Here is a 19219-nt window from a genome sequence, read left to right on the forward strand (position 1 = left end):
GATAAATCTGACTGCTGAACTTACGAGCAGTGTTTAAAATGCATTATACAGTACTATAGCGCTCTCGAATGGTCAATCCTGCTTGATCGGAAGTTGCTGAGTAATTTTTAAATACAGCAGTTCTATGATCCCCTGCTATATTAATGCACTGATCCCAGCGTTTCACTAGTGCTTCGATACCACAAAGGTAGAAGGTTTTCTCAGTATGCCTGACCCATGGTCAGACTGCCCGTTTCAAGTGTGAAACGCTGACCTGCCAGGAGCTCTGTTAATGCCCCAAACATGTGGAAATGGCTTTGGTGGAGGTCAGGAATGTAGAGGGATGTGGAAATAACTTCCAACTGTGTTCCTGTAATGTGTGAAGTGGTGTTGATGTGTGTACAGTTCGAACAGGCAGATGCGTCTCCTCCGCAAGTTTGCAACAAGTTATCCATCGATTTTCAAGGATTAGCTATCCAACTCACTGAATGTTCATGTGAACGACCAGAAACTGTCCCAGTTTGACTTGAACACCCCTCAGCCATATGGTTAAAGGTAAAAAAAAATTAATAATAAGCTAGAATTGATAAGGATGGAAATGAACCCCTTGAAGTGCAGCACAGAATTATGAGATATAAATAAACAGCATCAAACTTGGTTCTGCACTTAGGAGGCTATATTTCAGAAATAATAATTTATTATAAAGAATATAAATATATCATTTAAAGGAAAAAAAAGACAGTCCTGCCTTATAGTATACTAACATTTAACATACTGTATAACAACTTTGACAGTGGATAATAGTTACCTCTTTTGAACCACAATCATAAAAAAGGATGGCAATAAAATCAGAACCACTGAAATTGTACAAGCTCTCAACAGACTTTTTTATCCAATCTTCTTAGACCTACCTACGGGCTATAACCCACTATCACCCAATAAACCAATATCTCCCTCCTCGATGATTCTGAGATTCAAATCGGTTCATCTCGAACCCCCTTGGTAGGGCTCGGCATCCATTAAAGGATTGAAGAGAAGCAAAAGAAAAAGAAAAAAACAGAACAAACACATTTTCAGGAAGTAGTGATGTAAGCGGCACCTGACTTAAGCAGGTATTCTCGGTACAGCTATTTATAGAGCCAACAGAGTCATATGACTTGGGCTTTAGGGTGCAGTTACACAAAAAATTAAGATTTATTATGCCCTCCAGTCGCAGCGGCAATCCGCTCTCTAGTTTAAGAATGCAAAAATTGGTCCAAATACTGGAAGCTGTGTTTATATTAACTTTGATTAGACTTCTTTAAACAGGATTTGAAGAGGTATCTAAATGTACTAAATCCTAAAGCACACAATAGTAATGTCACGTATTAAACAATATTAATAAAAATTCATTAATGCATTTAGATCTTTAGGACCTTTCTGTGGAAGTTCCCATTCTTCATTTATGTTACTCTTTTACTTTTTAAGCTACTTAATGTATGACTATTAATTATAAGAATGAACAGAAACTATGACAAATATATATTGTGTATACTGTGGAATCTGATAAGATAACCATATTAATGAGCAAATAACCATATACGGTAAGAGCAGCCAGCGATGGATTGGCACCCTGTCCAGGGTATACACCGTCTCGTGCCCTAAGACTCATGGGGTAGGCTCCAGGTCCTCGCGACCCTGAATACAGGATAAAGCGGTATAGAAGATGAGTGAGTGAGTGAGTGAGTGAGTGAGTGAGTAAAAGCAGCATACTGTAATCTATTCCAAGCCTTTTTCTCACTTGAACACGATGCCCTGATTTCTTATAAGGAGCACTCTCATCAAACCATCTGTCTCTGCGCATCAGATGACATTTTCCTAAAACCTGCCTGTAGCGAAATGTGACAAGTGAAGTCTCTTAAAATTGCTCACTACAAGCACCAAAAAAATAATAATTACCAGCAGCTTCACATGCAGCATAACTAAAATAACCGTAAATTTATAAGTAGACAAAAGTGTGTGTTTGTGCGCGTGCAAAAAAATTCTTGCGGGTACTGAAAAAAAAAATAGGGTCTGATTCAATTAATCAACCAGCTGTTGTACAATAGTAGTATTTATAATAAATGATGCCGAATGCACCCATAGGATTTTAAATTAAAACATTCAACCGTTTAACAATTTATCTCCAAAAACTAAAATTTTTGTCCTGGAACAAGGCAACAAATCTAAACCAAATAAATCAGTGAAGATGTTTTCATAGCTAACATAAAGCTTCATGTGCATGAACAGATGCCATCTAAAAACATATTAATGCATGTGCCTGCAGGGCTTGCTTTTTCCTGTAGCTCGACTAAACAGTTGAAAAAATGTGTAGATAAAGCACAAAAGAATGTGCGTTTATAGTGCTTGACTCAACATAAATGCCCCTGTACTTCACACGGCTCCTCTGACTAACAGAAGCCAGAGCAGTTTCAGAAGAGAAACACGCTGCTCCATTTGCATTTTAATTAAGTAGCTTCTGTGCGTTCCCCTTCCCCCATGTGGGGGACCCATGGCGGGTCTCTCGTCTTCTCATGCTCTCTGCTCACTCATTTGCTTGTTTTCCGACATGCTGCTACCATACGATAGTGAGGAAACGTGAAGAAAGTTCCTCAGTGTATGCAAATTATAAAGCCTGATATACGGCTTTATCATAATGCATAAAGACTCTGCATCAGTAAAAGAGAAATCTGTCTCTATTAGGTAAGTTACATCTGTTTCTAAAAGAACCCTAACACTAATTTATTCCTATATCTTTGGAATATATTTTTGAAAATCCTTTGGCCTAATTTAACTTTCCAAAAAAAAAAAAAAAGAAGATGCCACTGGTACTTTGTATTTTACAGTACCTGTTCATGTTTTCCATAGAAGATGAAAGAAATTGTAATTGAAGGCAATGCTAGAATCACTTTCTGCACTTTACAGGAACCTGGATACGAGTAACAGCCACATCCCCATGATATTGCGCCAAGTAATTCCCTTATTTTTGAGTTCCTGGGGGGCCAGCATTTCACACGTGGATCAGACAAGCAGTCTGGTCATGGCTATGGCGTCCCGGTTTGACTCCCTTCATATTAGGTTTCAAAGAACAGAAAGACAAGCCAAACTGAAACTTTTTTCCAGACCCCATTTTCTTCCAGCTTGTGCATTTGGTCAACTGGGACGACACCCACCTCTCCCCATCTTCAGGAACTGCCTCACCGGCTCACAGATGCCTCTGATACACTAATGTCATTTTGATTGACAGTGATGCAAAAGACTTGCAGCCTCAGATGGCTGTGACATCCCATGATTCAAACTAAATTTCCTTGTGCATGTGTTTTTTTAAAATCATTTTAGCCTCTGACTGTTACATTATGGTGCAGATTTTATTATTTTTTTTTTTTATCACCACTGAAACGGAAATAAACGTTTTAGCAGCATATCTATAAACGTATACATTTAAATTAAGATGCAGTCACGTTTATTTCTCATCACTGCAACTATCACAGATGTCTCCCAACTAAAAAAATCTTATGCTGTGTGTGCAGAAGACAAATCCCTCTTGTCAGGTGACATGTGGTCAAAGTGCTTTGCCCAAGCATCTTAAACAAGACGAGTACAATAATGAGGTCCAGAACAACCTAGAGATTTACATCAACCCTCTTTCATGCACACATCATACATATTTGATCAGTAGTTTGCTCTCTCCACTGGAGACCACACAGGGGTTTGTGATTGAGCGTGCATGTGTGCATATGTGAAGAAGGACTCCTCGCGAGATGGTCGTCTCCTGAATAATAAATGTGATGTGAATCACAGAGAGGTGGCTCGTTAAGGCACATTACACGCCGCCCTTCACTTGCAGTCCATCAAGTGCCAGCGATTCTGACACTCCCACGAGTCCCTGCTGCTGGAATGATGGGGTGCGGGGCCAACTGTGTCTCAGTGTGTGAAATTAAGATAGACATTTGTGTGTGTGTTGAAAAAGAGGAAAAACTGGAAACTAGTGCAACAAGGACACTTTCTGTACCATGTGATATCAATGAGCGAAGATCATTAAAAGCTACACAATAGGGGGATGATTAAAATAACAACTTAATCCAGTACTTCAGGTCAAGCTCGGACTGAAATACACTTAGGCAGGTAGATGGCATCAGACCTTTCAACTCACCTCCCCCTTTTTCACAGTCATAGACTGGCGACGTGGTGTGCTTTCCTCATTGATGCTGGAGAGGAAGTTCTGCGAGATCCGCAGGGCATCTTGGAGAAGGGTGTGGTCCGGGTGACTGTTGGGTGTGTGCTTAAGCAGATCCTACACACAAACACACACAAATACTTCTATTATAACACATTTATACAATTATGAATACAAAAGAGTGGTAAAAAATTTAGTGTAACTTACATGTAAAACTAGTGTGCTTCTTGTTACTCTATCCACTGGTTTGTAAAGGAGAGCTGACACACACAGACATACAGAACCAGTAATTATGAAACTTTTCACAGTAGTGTCAGCTACAGCTAAATTTGTATTTGTAAATATTTTTTGGCAAGAAAGTTATATGCAGTTTGATTTGGTAATGCAGCGAGATGACCTTTAAACTTTCGCAAGACCGTCAAACATTTAAAACATTTACACATAATTTATTATTTTTTTAAATAAAATGCAAGCAGGATGTCTTACTTTCTAGTGAGTACTTGGCTATCTGGTCCTTGCACTCTTTGGTACTTCGAACTTTCAGGTTCTACAGAGGTGGAATGCAAGCGAGATGAAAAGAGATTAGAGTGCATGAATGAATGAATAAATAAATAAATAAATATCAAACCATTTTCAACTACTTTAATGTTGTAAGATCCAAAACATATTTGCAATAATACAGAGAAGGCATTTATCACTGTCAAATTTTGTGTGTGTGTCCTGTGAATAAATCCATTACATAGATGATTAATGGAAGACTTAAAATGTTCCAAAGCAGATCATCTTTGTGTTGTTGTTTTTTTTTTTATATATATCAAATATCATGCAAGACATGAGTATCGGCTGTTTTAAAAGTATGTTTTAAGAATAATAAAAATTACTTTTAGGCTTTTCTTCACTTTGGTTTATAATATGACATATGCATTTAAACTACTAAGTCTTTTGTTTTCATCTCCATTTGCAGTTAGGTTCTTGCACTGTGCTATTCATGTGTAAACGAACACATTAACTTTCTCAGTTTATATCTACACACAAATAAATCAGAGGGCTATTTTACCACAAGCTCTAAAACCCACGCAACACCCTTCATACCCTTTGGTTTTCTCTGCTCTGCTATCCCATTAAACACAATTATCCCAACGTTCAGTTAGTTGTAGTGTCACAAGACCGGGGGAGCGAGGCTCGCTGTATTAGATGAAGCGTCAGTTGGCATGACGACGCATGATAGGAGAGCTGGAGTGGGCTGAACTGACACCGAGTAGCTTTTTTCTTCTTCTAGCGTTTAGTTGGCTGTAAAATTTCATGCCAAATCCCCGAGGACTGAAGATCTCCGTTTTTCTACACTTCAGGTTAGGAACAATGCGTCAGCTTTCTCAATGCTCAAAGCAACAAAGGAATCCCAGGGCAGGGTGTAAGACAGACTGAAATATTTGCAGATTTTTTTTATTTATTTATTTCAGAAAAGACCACATTTTCAACACAGAGTTAAAGAATACAATCTTGCCTGAATAAGAAAGTAAAAGGCCTTTAAATTTGAAAGCTGTTACCTCAGAGATCTCAGCGAACTGTGCATTGGCCTGGCAGCACTTCTCTGCCGTTTCCACGGCTAGCTCGTAGTTGTCCACAAACGCCCGGTATACTCCTAGCTGACTGGCCTACAGGTAAGGGAAAACAAAAATAAAAAACGTCATTACATTAATACTCATTTTCTCAATTGAAAGTCCCAGACAGACCTAAAGATCTTTTGCCCAATGACTGTTATTTTCTTAATTTGGTTAAGTATTTTTTGTGTATGCTGTTGACTTTATTACCATTATTACAGTAGAAGCATAAAAGATGTGTAGTATTAATGGACAACCCCCATGGACAAAAACACATTTTCTTCCTATGACAGCATGCCCAGTCACTCACTCACTCACTCATCTTCTATACCGCTTTATCCTGTATTCAGGGTCGCGGGGGCCCAGAGCCTACAAGGCAGGGTACACCCTGGACGATATGCCAATCCATCACAGGTAACACGAGCACACACAAACTCACTCATACACTAGGATAAATTTACAAACAAATTTGGAAATTTTGAAAACGCCAATATTGAAAATGGCTGCTCTGCATGTCTTTGGACTGTGGAAGAAAATCAGACCACCTGGTGGAAACTCACGGGGAAAACATGCAAACTCAATGCACACAGACCCGAGGAGTGATTTGAATCCTCGACACTGGAGGTCCTAATGTCAGCTGTCTGTATTAAAATAGGATTACATCTGTAAGATCTGTAAAAACATTTACTTTAATCTTTTGCATAATATCTGACCTCAAGTGTGTTAGAAAGTTCCTCTGTGATTTGAAATATTATGCTGACAGTTGTGCCAATTAATTACTGGGCAATTCAGAAATATTTAGTTGTTATACCAAATTACACTTTTGCTTGCTATACAAACATTAATCATTTAGTGCAAAATAACCATAATGTTGAACAAAACATTTTCAAACCATTTCTATTTTCTAACACTTTTAATGAATTTAAGAGAATAAAAAAACAAAAAAAACATAGAAAAAACAGACGTAGTTAGTTTGTTTAAGAATTGCTGTACTATTGTGCTGCAGCGCGTGAGATGAAGTCGTGAAAAATGATCCATGTGTGGACGTCCCCAGGTGGACAGATGAGTCAGTATTATCACCATTCGATCCACTGGACCACCACCGAGCTCAGCTGCATTGCCTGGAGCAGCTTTCATGGCACTGAGGGCCAACGCAGGCTGCGCAATTAATGTGTACAACTGGCACATCTGAAAATCTAATTCCATCTATTGACACAGTACCGCAATTCATCCCTCTTCAGCTTAAGGGACCACTCAATCGCTTTAAACACAAATATACATGGGGATGATACAGGGCTTCACTGGTTAGAGTGTGTGTCATTGAATATGTGTGTGTATGTGTGTGAAGCGGTATGAAGAGAAACCGGAGCCATCTGCGATGCTTTGTTAGCCAGTATTATGTGCAGAGCAGACAGAAAGGAGCTAAGATCTCTTGGTTTTTGATAGCTTACTAATTAGTTAATGTCTTTAAGGCATTTCTAAATGCCCTAAAAAAATTTAACTAAGGGGAGATTAAAACTGCTTCTCGTTTCTAAAATATCCCGTCAAGTTTTACATAATTTAGCCAGCTAGCTAGAGTTGACACTAGAGATCATAACCCTTATGTATTACCATCTTAAAAACAAGTCAGATTAGCTCATCTTAGCTAGCTAGCAATAGCCAGTAATAGTTTTTTCCTGTTTACGAGTATAAGCGAAGTGCCTTTCGAAAATCCTGTCAGGTTAGCTTACTGTTTGTTAGCTAGCTGCCTAGCATTAAGAGTAAATACAATGAACATTTGTTGCAAAAATACATAAATAAAATGAAAACCTAAACATCCTCTCATTACTCTTGTCATGCCCGGACATGGTAGCTAGCATTAGCAACAAACCTTATTAACTTTCATACAAGTGAAAAATCCTGTTAGAAATTCTACCTAGCTGGCTTGCTAGCATTGAGAGAAAAGGTAACAAACATGCATAAAATGACTTAAAATTCATTTCAGATATTCTCATGATAGAGAGCAGGCTAGCATTAGTAGTAAAAATTATTTTATTAAAATATTTGAAGAAAATCCTCTCAGAAATGGCAGTAAGATCAGCTCAGGTTGAATAGCTTAGCAATGAATTTTAATAATATTGAGTTTTACTACAAGGTAAAAATCCTTCCAAAAATTAAATCACAGTCGATGATTTTAGCTAACTAGCTAATAAAAACTAAATAATTAATTAACATGTAGACAAATGTTAACAAACCCATTAGGAATATAGGTGACTTGTGATACAGGGAGGAAAAAAACGTAAAAATTTCATATAAACGCTGCGCCTGATTATGTGTTTTTCGGCTTTTGTTGTGTTTACAAGTGAATCTCATGTATTAGATAAACCTTTACTTAACAATAATCATTATCAATTTAATATTGGCCTTAGGTTGTACAGATTGTCCAACTGTCCCACTGTAACTAAAGAAACAATTCGAATTACAGCAGGAACTACAGTAAGAGCTGCTGATCACTACTTTCTGATCATAATCAAGTACAACAATGTTGAATAAAGAAATTCTAACTTTTTATAAGAGAACACATCTCTGTTGGCCACTATAATGCATAATTGTGTATAATTTATTTACATATTGATTACTAAAAGACAGTGAAGGTGATTATATGCTCTAATCTGTTTAATGATTTTTGTGTGGAACTTCCAACAAAAAACAGTCTTTAAAAAAAAAAAAAAAAAAATTTTGAATGACGAAGTTTTGGGTTGGCATGTCTGTTTAAAAGAATCTCACTTCCCTAAGGCATCGGTTTCACCTTGCCGTGACCCAGCCTGTCTGGCCCAAACACAGACCTGATTCATGCTCTAAAACTCCGGCTGAACCCTGTCCTATACCGTTACTGAAGGGCTAAGAGCAAAAGAAAATTAAAAGGCATCCACAATCCCATCCTTACCAAGCTGGAAAAGGCTGCTTTGGGCCAAAATCAATATTTAGCACAGATCGCAGGAACTTCCTCTGTGATAATCTGTTTAGGGCGCAGAGCAGAATGTGTGGCTCGGTGGACTCTACGACGGAGTCTGCTTGCAAATTAACGCAAGCTGTAGCAGGATGCTTACTTTCCTACACACATTCCAACTTGTTTGTGACTGTGTGTGAATTGGGATCAGCTTGGTATGGTAAAATCACTCGCAGCGAATAAAAAAAAGCATGAATTAAAAAATATACATACAGAACAAGTCCAGTAACAGCTGACTATGAAGGCTAGACAGAAAACATCAGTCAGCAGTGCTATCTGCTGTTGACACAGGATGCTTTCTTATCTACTTCACCCCCACAAACTGCCTTGAAAATGACAGGAACATATGGCAAATCTGACGGGAAATGACCCTAAGCTGCTGCATGCATCTGCATTTGTTGGTGTTTTTTTTAATAAGGCAAAGACCAAAAAAAAATGCTAAGCTTTAAAATGAACTTAGAGATGAAGCATATGTCTGCTATAACCTGGAGTAACATATTAAGAATGTACTGAATAGAAATTGACATTCACTTAACCTTACAGTAACTTTCATCTACACGCTCTGACTTAAGGTTTCTTAAAAGATAGTTCAGGGGGAAAATACAATTTTGTAAAGCTCCACCTATCTGGAATTAAACTGATTAGTTTTGGATCTGTAAGCCATAACTTCAGAGCAGCTCTGTGTGTATATTAAATCCTAATATTAACACTAACAATAATAATGCATAAAATCCTGTGGAAAATTGTGTTATTATTTTATTAATGTATGCAGAGTTTAAAAGAGGACAAATTGTTGGTGCGCGTCTCGCTGGCGCATTTATGACCAAGACAGCAAGTGATGTGTGATGTATCAAGAGCAACGGTATCCAGGGTAATGTCAGCATACCACTAAGTAGGACGAACCACATCCAACAGGAGTAACTGTGGACGCAAGAGAAAGCTGTCAGAAAGGGATGTTCGGGTGCTAATCCAGATTTTGATAAAAAAAATAAATAAAACCATAAATCCCGCCCAACTCAGGCAGCACTGTGGTGTAGTGGTTAGCACAGTCGCCTTGCGCCTCCAGGGTTCGGGTTCGATTCCCGGCCAGGCTCGGTTCCCGCCTCTGTGTAAATGGAGTTTGCATGTTCTTCCCATGTTTGGTGGGTTTCCTCCGGGTAATCCGGTTTCCTCCCACACTCCAAAGACATATAGGTGAGGCTAATTGGCGTTCCCAAATTGCCTGTAGTGTGTGAATGAGAGTGTGTGTGTGTGTGTGCCCTGCGATGGATTGGCACCCTGTCCACCTCCTTGGATAGGCTCCAGGTCCCCACGACCCTGAATGCAGGATAAAGCGGTATAAAAGATGAGTGAGTGAGAGCTGCCCCACTCACTGCAAAATTAAATGTGCACCTCAACTCTCCTGTTTTCACCAAAACTATTCGGCAGGAGCTCCACAGGGTCAATGTACATGGCCAGGCTGCTATCGTCAAACTTCATGCTAAACATCGGATTCAATGGTTCCAGCAGCGAAAATCTTGCGCTGTGGACAATGTGAAACTGATGAGTCCGCCTTCACTGTCCTTCCCACATCCGGGAGAGTTACGGTGTAGAGAAGCCCCAAAGAAGCGTACGACCCAAACTGTTGCACACTGAGACTGAAGCATGGGGGTGGATCAGTAATAATTTGGGCTGCAATATCATGGCATTCCCTAGGGCCAATGCATGGCGCGTCACTGACAAGGACTACGGAACCATTCTGGAGGACCATGTGCACCCAATGTTTTAAACATTGTATTCTGAAGCCAGTGCCGTGTATCAGGGTGATAATGCACCAATACACACAGCAAGACTGGTGACAGAGGGGTTTGATGAACATGACAGTGAAGTTGAACATCTCCCATGGCCTGCACAGTCACCAGATCTAAACATTACTGAGCCACTTTGGGGTGTTTTAGAGAGAGTCGGGAAACCTTTTCCTCCACAAGCATCATGTAGTGACCTGGCCACACTCTGGCCCCTGTGCAGGACTTGTATCTGTCATTTCCAAGACGAATTTCTGCTGTACTCGCCACAAAAGGAGGCCCTACACCATATTAATGAATTGTTGTGGTCTAAAACCAGGCGTTTTAGATTCATTGTCCAACCCCTGTAGATTTCAAATAGGTTATTTGGCACATATTGCTTACATTGTCTTTCTGTTAAAGTTATGAACAAAAACACTCTCGTCTTGTCTCACTGTAACTTGTCTCATTTTCTTCAAGCATTATGTATATGTGTGTCAAGTTTCGTTACAGTTAAATTTTTTGGAACATTAAAGATTAAACATTTCTGTGGCTATTGGGAACAATTAGCACGCACACACTCACGAATTACATGTTTTCCTCTCGCCTACTTTGTAAAAGGCATCATGTGCACAGTTAGGATTTTGTAACTAAACTTCTAGTTTCGGGGGAATGTTTTTTATTTGTTAAGCCACTCAGTGACCTATGAATAATTCAAAAATAAACATTAAACCAGTAAAAGAACTGGTGCAGATGATGACAGATGATCAAGCTTATGATTAGTATACTGCTGATGCTGAATGGGTGGAAAAGACGATAGGGGAAATGTGGTTGCTGCCGAGGTTGTTACATAACCCAATTTAAAAATTCTGCATTTAGGCACTCTGTAGCCTGTCGCAGAAACATATTTGTTCACCCACAATCTTTAACTGAAAGTGCTGTTTGCACAATGTTGACTGAAAAATGTGAAAAACAGCACTTTAAGTTGAAGATTTTGCCAAAAAAAAAAAAAAGATAAATAAGATCACACTAATGGGATATTGGTTACAAACCTTTCGTTAAGACCATTCATTAGGAAAAGGTTTGAATAGAGCGTCTCTAAGCATCCACGGAGACAGAGAGAGAACATAGTAAAGTGAGAGTAATGAAGGTAGAGAGACCAAGGGATTCCCAGTCCTTTTACTCTACGACTCTATTAATAGGCCTCTCCCTCAAAAACAAAGTGTGCGTTGTGTTTTGTGCGTCTGAGTGTGCGGGGTGAAGAAGATGGCATTGTGACAACGTGCCACCGTACAACCCACCAACCTCTGTGTGTAGTGCAGACACAGCACATACTAAAAAGTAACTTTAAGCGAATACATAGGTTGCTATTCATTAAGATTTTTCCAGAATGCTGTTAAAGATGATTCAGGCCCAGTGGGTTGTGGAAGAACATAATCTATTTCGTCAATGTGGAACAGGCTTGCTCTGGTTTTGGCCAGTAAGGTTTCCATTCGTGTGCGCTGACTTTAATCTTATCCCAGAACTGTTCGGTAAGTCGAAATCAGATCCAAGACAAGACAAAAAGTGACTCACTTGTTTTTGGAAGAGGTCTCCCACGCGCTGATGGTGGCTCCACTGTTGCACTCTGGGAAGGAGGTTGTCGTAAAACTCCTTGTGGATCTCGTACAGTTCAGGCACTTTGAAGAAGATGGTCTCGATCTGCTGGATGGACAGGACCGGCTGTGACGTGGTGGCTGCTGCTTTCAGTGGTTTCATGGGCTGAGAGATGAAATCGAAGTGAGGAGATTAGACTGAATTGTTAATCTGTGGATTTGCTCATTCGTTAAAAACATGACAATTAGGATTTATAAACGCTTAACCAGACCTGAAAGGAATGGTTCATTATGCAAACTTTTTTTTCTTTCCTGCAGGCTCACTTTCCTATGATATTTCCCAGGAAATTAAGATTTAGATATTTTCCACTAAATATAGTTGATAAGTCAGATAAGAACTTCTATTCAAAAACTTCGAGTCTACTTTTTTATTTGATTTTTAAAGCCAAATGCACCTTGATTCCCAGAATTATGCTCATAATCACACCTTATGCAATAACACAGAATATACAGTGCATATTAAGAGCCCTTACCAGCAACAGCGCCTCCAGGTGGCTGAGGTAGACCTCCTCACTGGCCAGGATGGCAGACAAAACCCACTTGCGCATCTCCAGGCCTTTCTCCAGGTCCAGGTCCGCCTAAACAAAGAGATGAAACATTGTTTTAGGAACTTGTACAGAAGTTGTAGCTCCCAAGTCCCCAAAATTTATTAATCAATTTAAATATATAAATAAATAATACAATACATTGTATTTATTTCCTGCATGGACGAGGAAGCTTTACAACAATTCTGGACATTATTACAAATTATTTTTACAAAGTGTTTCTATATACATTTAAAATTAATTATTAATTTAATATTGTGAAACACACAAAGCAGGTTTTCTTGCATTTTAACAGAAATTTAAGAGAAAATCCCTCACTATCCTCCCTTTCTCCCCTCTCAAAGGTAATAAAACTATGAATTGTAGCTTGTGAGGTTACCAAGAATCTGTTATGAACTGCTTATACTGGAGACTCTTCCATAAATAAATTCCTTAGCTTCACTCTGTCCCTAAAACCCAACTTTTAATCAACACCTTCTGATCAATCCCACAAATTAGAATTCAACAGAGCTATACACATGTATGATGACAAAAGGAAAAATAATAGAAAAATGATGGCAAAAGTACCAAAGCAAGTGTTTCTCCGTAATATTACCAGAGGAATGTGCTCTTTTCTGGGAGTCTCTTTCTCGATCCACTTTTACTATATTTAATACGTCCAACATATTTATTAAAATCCTTTTAAGGTTTGTGCTTGGCCTCTTGAATTCATTACACACAAATATACAGCAATCCTAAGACTTATTTTATTTAATAACAATAATAAGATAATTAATCTGTTTCACAACAAAGCCTTGTGAGGGAATTTTATTTCTTCAGTACTGATAAGGAAAAGATCAAATAAAAAGCTTGGGGATTCTGTAGGAAGAATGTGTGGTGAGTATTAAAATAAATCTGCTCATAAGAATCATTTCTGGCTGTCTGGAAGATGAGACACAAGCATAAAAATGACTCAAATGGAGCTGATGATATCTCATCAAGCATTATGAGGAAAAAGAGACTCGCTGGATGTTGAGTGTCTGTCTGATTCTATATTCTTTCCTGTAGTTTATAATGTGCACATGTTTTTCTTTTGTCTTAAGATCCTTTCCGGGCATCCAAGCCCAGAAGTCTACTCAGCATATCCTCTTGCAAATCCGTGTTATTACACACCCGAACTTAGCTACGTCTACAAATTAGTTCATGCTGTTCATGAGCATGCATGGGAGTTAGAGATAGCCTGCATGCCGGTGTTAATTAAAAGCCATGTGGGAGCTGAATTCAGAGGTCAAAGGGCACTGGTTGATCACCGCGAGTGTGTATGGACTCTACTACTCCATCCATCAGCCGTGCATCCATAATTCTGACAGCTTTTTGTTATATACCCGCAAATGTAATTATAGACAAGGTATCTGAACTATAAAAGTCTTTTCTCTAGCAAGACACTGCGGTTGGAAAACCCTGGACTTAAGAAACCCTGGACTAGAGATTTTTAGAGCAAATTATTTAAACTGAAGCAATCAGTGAACTGTAAAAACTGAAAAAACAAATACAGACATCAAGTCTTATAGTGTAATCAAATATTCTTATAGTGTCTCTTTCTGCTACGTTGGCTTCTCTAAAAAATAGGGGGGAAATAAATCTTTCTTATGATGTCTCGGGGAGTTTTTCCTTGCCACTGTCACCTCATTAGGAATCCAAATCTACTGTACATCTAGAATTTCTGTGAAGCTGCTCTTTCATCAGTCTCACTTTTTGCTCATCATTCTTTGTTTCTTTATCTCTTCCTGCATTTTGTGTGCGGTTTATCCCAGTACTTTTTAGCCAGCATTTAAACACCAACTTACGAAATTGGTGTTTTATCAAATAGACATTCTGAGCTAGCCTTGCAATTTACAGTATATCGCACACTTACAGACTTGGAGGACTCGAGAGAGCCTGAGGACAGTGTGTCTCTACTGCTGCGGCTCTTGGAGCTAAGGTACGGCGAGGATGACGGCGAGTCATCGATGTAGGGCAGGATATCGTGGTGACGTCTCTGTTCCTCGGCTCGATCCGCATCGTAACCGTAAGTGGGTGGGGTGCCGGTATACGGACCATCTGAAAAAAGAAAGACATTTGTGAGTTACAACATTTTATATTTAATAAGAAGATTTGTGTTGCTGTGTGATTCTTGACACACTATAGCACCATGAAAAAGAATTTACAACCAGAATCAGACACTAGATTATCCTGTTTTTATTTATATTTTTTTCCTGACGTTTTGCTAACCCACACCAGAATCTCCAATATTTTTTCTGCACTGATGGGGTCACGACATTCAGCTACACAATCAAAAGTCTGTCTGTCTGGGGGGAAAGGTTACATTCTTATAGCCCACATCTAAAAGGGCAGCATCAAGGCCTGACATGACTCTCGCCCACAAAACACAGCCATGTGCCAGAGAACAGAATACAATCATGTCAACAATCTGCACACAAAAAAAAAAATTCTATGCATATTTTGATGTTTTCTTAATCCCCCTTATTGCCCATGATGCACCTAGTAGGACTAGTAACTACTAACCGTTTATCGTAAGATAGTAAGGCCCCTTGACTAGGAGATGTCTTTTCCCAGTATAACCTGAAGCATCTTTCTTCTTCCTTTGTCTTTGTCACTGCGTCCTGTTATCCTCATCAAGTCAAGTGACCTACTTTCACTCAGCGCATGCTGCTAATTTCATTCTGACTACACGGAACGCTGAGCTCCAGCCTACTGGCCTCCAGGGGGGAGTTGGGGGGGGGGGGGCACTCTAAGGATTTGGGCTAACATTTAAATCTGGCTGCCAGTACAAAAGAAAAGAAGGTGCTATACTGTACTAACACCAGCAGACAGTTCTGTGTGATACTAAGCGACGATGTATTTATATAGCAAAAAAAAAAAAAAGAAAAACGACAAGCCACATGCAACAAGCGTGCAACCAGAAATGATTTAAAAAACATGAGTGCAGGATTCGCATTGGTTGTTGATTCTAGCTGGACAGCTTAAAGAACCATGTATTATAACTATACAAGATAACATTTATTAGACAGCAGTCAGCTTAAATAATGGCAATTATTTGACAATTTAATAATTCCTAAATGTCTTTTTTTTATTTTTATTTTTTCCTGCTGCTGAGCACATTGGGTGACGTCGTTTGTCTAGCAGTCGTGGTTTTCACGGGACCAGGAAGCTAGCCAGACGCCCAAAGCGCCTTCGTTCTCATCCAAGTTTTGTGACTGACAATGGCCAAGTAATTTGTATGGGCATAAATTATTCAAGGACCAAACTGTGGCAACATGGTGGTGGCAGGGCTCGAACCCCTGACCCCCTGAGCCACCACAGCCAATTAGACTACATTAGGACATAGCAGAAAATAAATAAATAAATAAATAAATAAATAAATGCTTGTGGTGGCATGGTGGCGTAGTGGTTAGCCCTAGTGGCCTCGCACATCTAGGGTCGAGGGTTTGATTCCTGCCTTGGGTCTGTGTGCATGGAGTTCTCCCCATACTTGGTGGGTGTCCCTGATTTCCTTTCATAGTCCAAAAAGATGGAGATTAGGTTAATTGACATTCTTAATTTGCCTATTTTGTGCGTCCAGGGTGTACCCTCACTTGTGCCCTCCTGGGATAGGCTCTAGCTCCCCTGCAACCCTGTAAACAGGATAAGCTGTATAGAAGATGAATTGATTAATTAAAATGATGAATGTCAAGCTACTATTTCAAAACAATGCCTTCTCCCTTTCGAGTGCTTATGTTTATTATTTTTTCTTGTAATTTGTAGGAATTTAAGGACTGATTTAATATAATTAATCACAAAAAATAAAGATGATCAGCCATTACTTTGTTAACCGTAGACCGATGTGCAAATTTTATGTCACAGCTGTAAAGCTGGCTCACAAGTCACTCAAAATTGAACATACTTTTGTTATACAGTAAATTGTTGCTAGTCACAACACTGTCTACTACAAGTTCCTGGAAGCCACTAGGTTTTTTAGGAGTGGACCACAATATGATGTAAAGTCGTAACATATGGTACACTACAGGACATCGAACATACAGTATGTAACATATGGTACACTATTAGACACTTGAAAATGTTAAATGATTGAATCCTCCAAATGATACAAGAGCACACACTGAAACACACACAGAGATTGGATTGCTAATGGACGATCTGCTATCCCAGTAGTAACATGATAGCAGCTCTTGAGGGACGCTACAGTACAGAGAACAAGATGAAATTATTTTGACCTGGCTTCAATAAGGCATGTTCGTGCTTTCACTTATGTAACCGGATACTCTCTATGTTCTTATGATAATTTTTTTATTTCTTAATTATCCACGATATATGTATTTTACGTTTTGTTTACTAGCACACTTTAGACGTGCGCCCACGTTTGCTATAGTCATCCAGTCATCAATGACAGCTGCGTGTCTGTGTGTGTGTGTGTGTGTGTGTGTGTGTGTGTGTGTGTGTGTGTGTGTGTGTGTGTGTGTGTGTGTGTGTGTGTGTGTGTGCGGGTATACAAAGGAAGCAAGAAGAAAAAGATCTCTGGTGCATAAGTGTGACTCACAGCAGCCTCATCACCGTAAAGCTCATCCTCCGCCTCGTATCACTACTGTCCATTTATTCCCAGTGTCCTCCATCACACAGATTTCTTGCTCTGCTCCCCCGCTCTGTCTTATCCTCCCCCAGATCTATGCAGATGGCCGTTGCTCTTTAGACTTAGGGCCGCTACCGTCGTTGTGCTTTTCCGCCACTGATACTTTGTTTGTCCAGTTCAGTGATATATTTCTTCTCCCAGATTTGAGAGGAATTGAAAAATTTTAGATTCCAATTTTTTCATTTTGTTTAGATTTGAATAAAATACACAAATTAGAAATGATTCATTTTTTTATTTATTCTGAAGAGAAATGTTACAACAATAGTCCATGTTTTATTATGAATGTACAGTTAATTTTTTTTTAATAAAAAGAAAAGTAAAATAAAAAAGTAAAAAATCAGAACTGTCAGGTCAGACTTTCCAAAAGATCACAAAAAGTGAGTCATCCAAGAAGATGCATCTCTATTTAAAAGTACTTTTTTAGCCAATAAAACCCTGATGGATAAAACTGAAGTACCGCATGTTGGTAACCAGTTAAGGTTTTTAAAGAAACCTTTTTAAATTCGTTCAATGTAAAAAAAAAATATATATATATTTTTTTTAAAACTGTGCCCTCCAGCGCCCCAATTTTAACCCCTTCATGTATCGTGCCTAATGCTCAACATGAGAAAAAAAAAAAGCACAATAAAACCAGAGTTTTTACCAGAGTGTAACCTTCACCGGTACTTTCTGAAGAGTAGACCTTACTCAACAAAGATTCACCAAAGATCAAGGTTGCAGCCTGACTTTCTGAGCAAAAGTCCATCTGTATTTAGTGGGCGGAACTTCAGTTTTATCTTCTTTTCCTCTTCTTCTTTGTCTTTCGGCTGTTCCCTTTCAGGGGTCACCACAGCAAATCATCTGCCTCCATCTAACCCCATCCTCTGCAACCTCTTCTCTCACACCAACTAACTTCATGACCTCTCTCACTGCATCCATAAACCACCTCAATCTGGCCTCTCTGACTTTATCTCCAAAACATGTAACATGGGTTGTCCCTCTGATGAACTCATTCTTGATCCTATCCATCCTTGTCACTCCCAACGGAGAACCTCAACATCATCAGCTCTGCTACCTCCAACTCTGCCTGCTGTCTTTTCTTCAGTGCCACTGTCTCTAAGCCGTAGAGCATGGTCTCACCACTGTCCTGTACACCTTTCCTTTCATTCTCGCTGATACTCTTTTATCGCACAACACACCTGACACTTTTCTCCACCCATTCCAATCTGCCTGTACCTGCCTCTTCATCTCCTTTCCACACTCTCCATTGCTTTGGACCATTGACCCCAAGTACTTCAGTTTTATCTATCAGGGTTTTATTGGCTAAAAAAGTACTTAATAATTTTTAAAGTAGCTTATTTTATAAAGCTTAATTTGTAAAGCTTCAGGTTACTGGGCAAGAATTATATAAATAAATCCTGACAATGAGGCAACAGCTACAGACCATTAAAGGGTAAGGTCCCTCCTCAGACTGATATGGAACTCAATGCCAGCTGACCACATCTTTTTGAACTGCTGCTCACACACCGTTAGCGTGTCAGGCAGATCGACAATCGATTGGTGAAACTTTACACCATCACTTAAAAGTTTTAAAACCTTCTAATTCCACGGTCTTTCCTGATTTTTGCTTTTTTGTCTTTCTACATTGTTAATTAATGCGGAAGGTGTCCAAAATATACAATAATCTCCTTTGAACAGTTGATGTTGGGATGCATCTCCTACTTGTGCTCTGTAATTCCTTCATAACCATTCTACTTTGAGGTGCTGGTTGTTAATCGGTGATTTCTGAGGCTCTAAATTAACTTCTCCTCTGCAGCAGAGGTACGTTTCGGTATTGCTTTCCTGGG

At 39.2% G+C, this 19219-nt stretch overlaps 1 protein-coding gene across 1 annotated transcript in view; it reads right to left on the minus strand.

Moving 5' to 3' along the window:
• Window positions 1-19219, minus strand: part of bcr (BCR activator of RhoGEF and GTPase) — a 68559-nt gene that overhangs the window by 13098 nt on the left and 36242 nt on the right. Inside the window, exons 2-8 of the mRNA XM_053478677.1 lie at window positions 14622-14806; window positions 12656-12760; window positions 12103-12288; window positions 5722-5829; window positions 4661-4721; window positions 4382-4434; window positions 4151-4291 (exon numbers count right to left, since the gene is read on the minus strand). Coding sequence (XP_053334652.1) covers window positions 4151-4291; window positions 4382-4434; window positions 4661-4721; window positions 5722-5829; window positions 12103-12288; window positions 12656-12760; window positions 14622-14806 — 839 coding nt within the window. The remainder of the gene's footprint in view (window positions 1-4150; window positions 4292-4381; window positions 4435-4660; window positions 4722-5721; window positions 5830-12102; window positions 12289-12655; window positions 12761-14621; window positions 14807-19219) is intronic.

This window comes from Clarias gariepinus, chromosome 19 (assembly GCF_024256425.1).
Source record: "Clarias gariepinus isolate MV-2021 ecotype Netherlands chromosome 19, CGAR_prim_01v2, whole genome shotgun sequence".
Taxonomy (NCBI): domain Eukaryota; kingdom Metazoa; phylum Chordata; class Actinopteri; order Siluriformes; family Clariidae; genus Clarias; species Clarias gariepinus.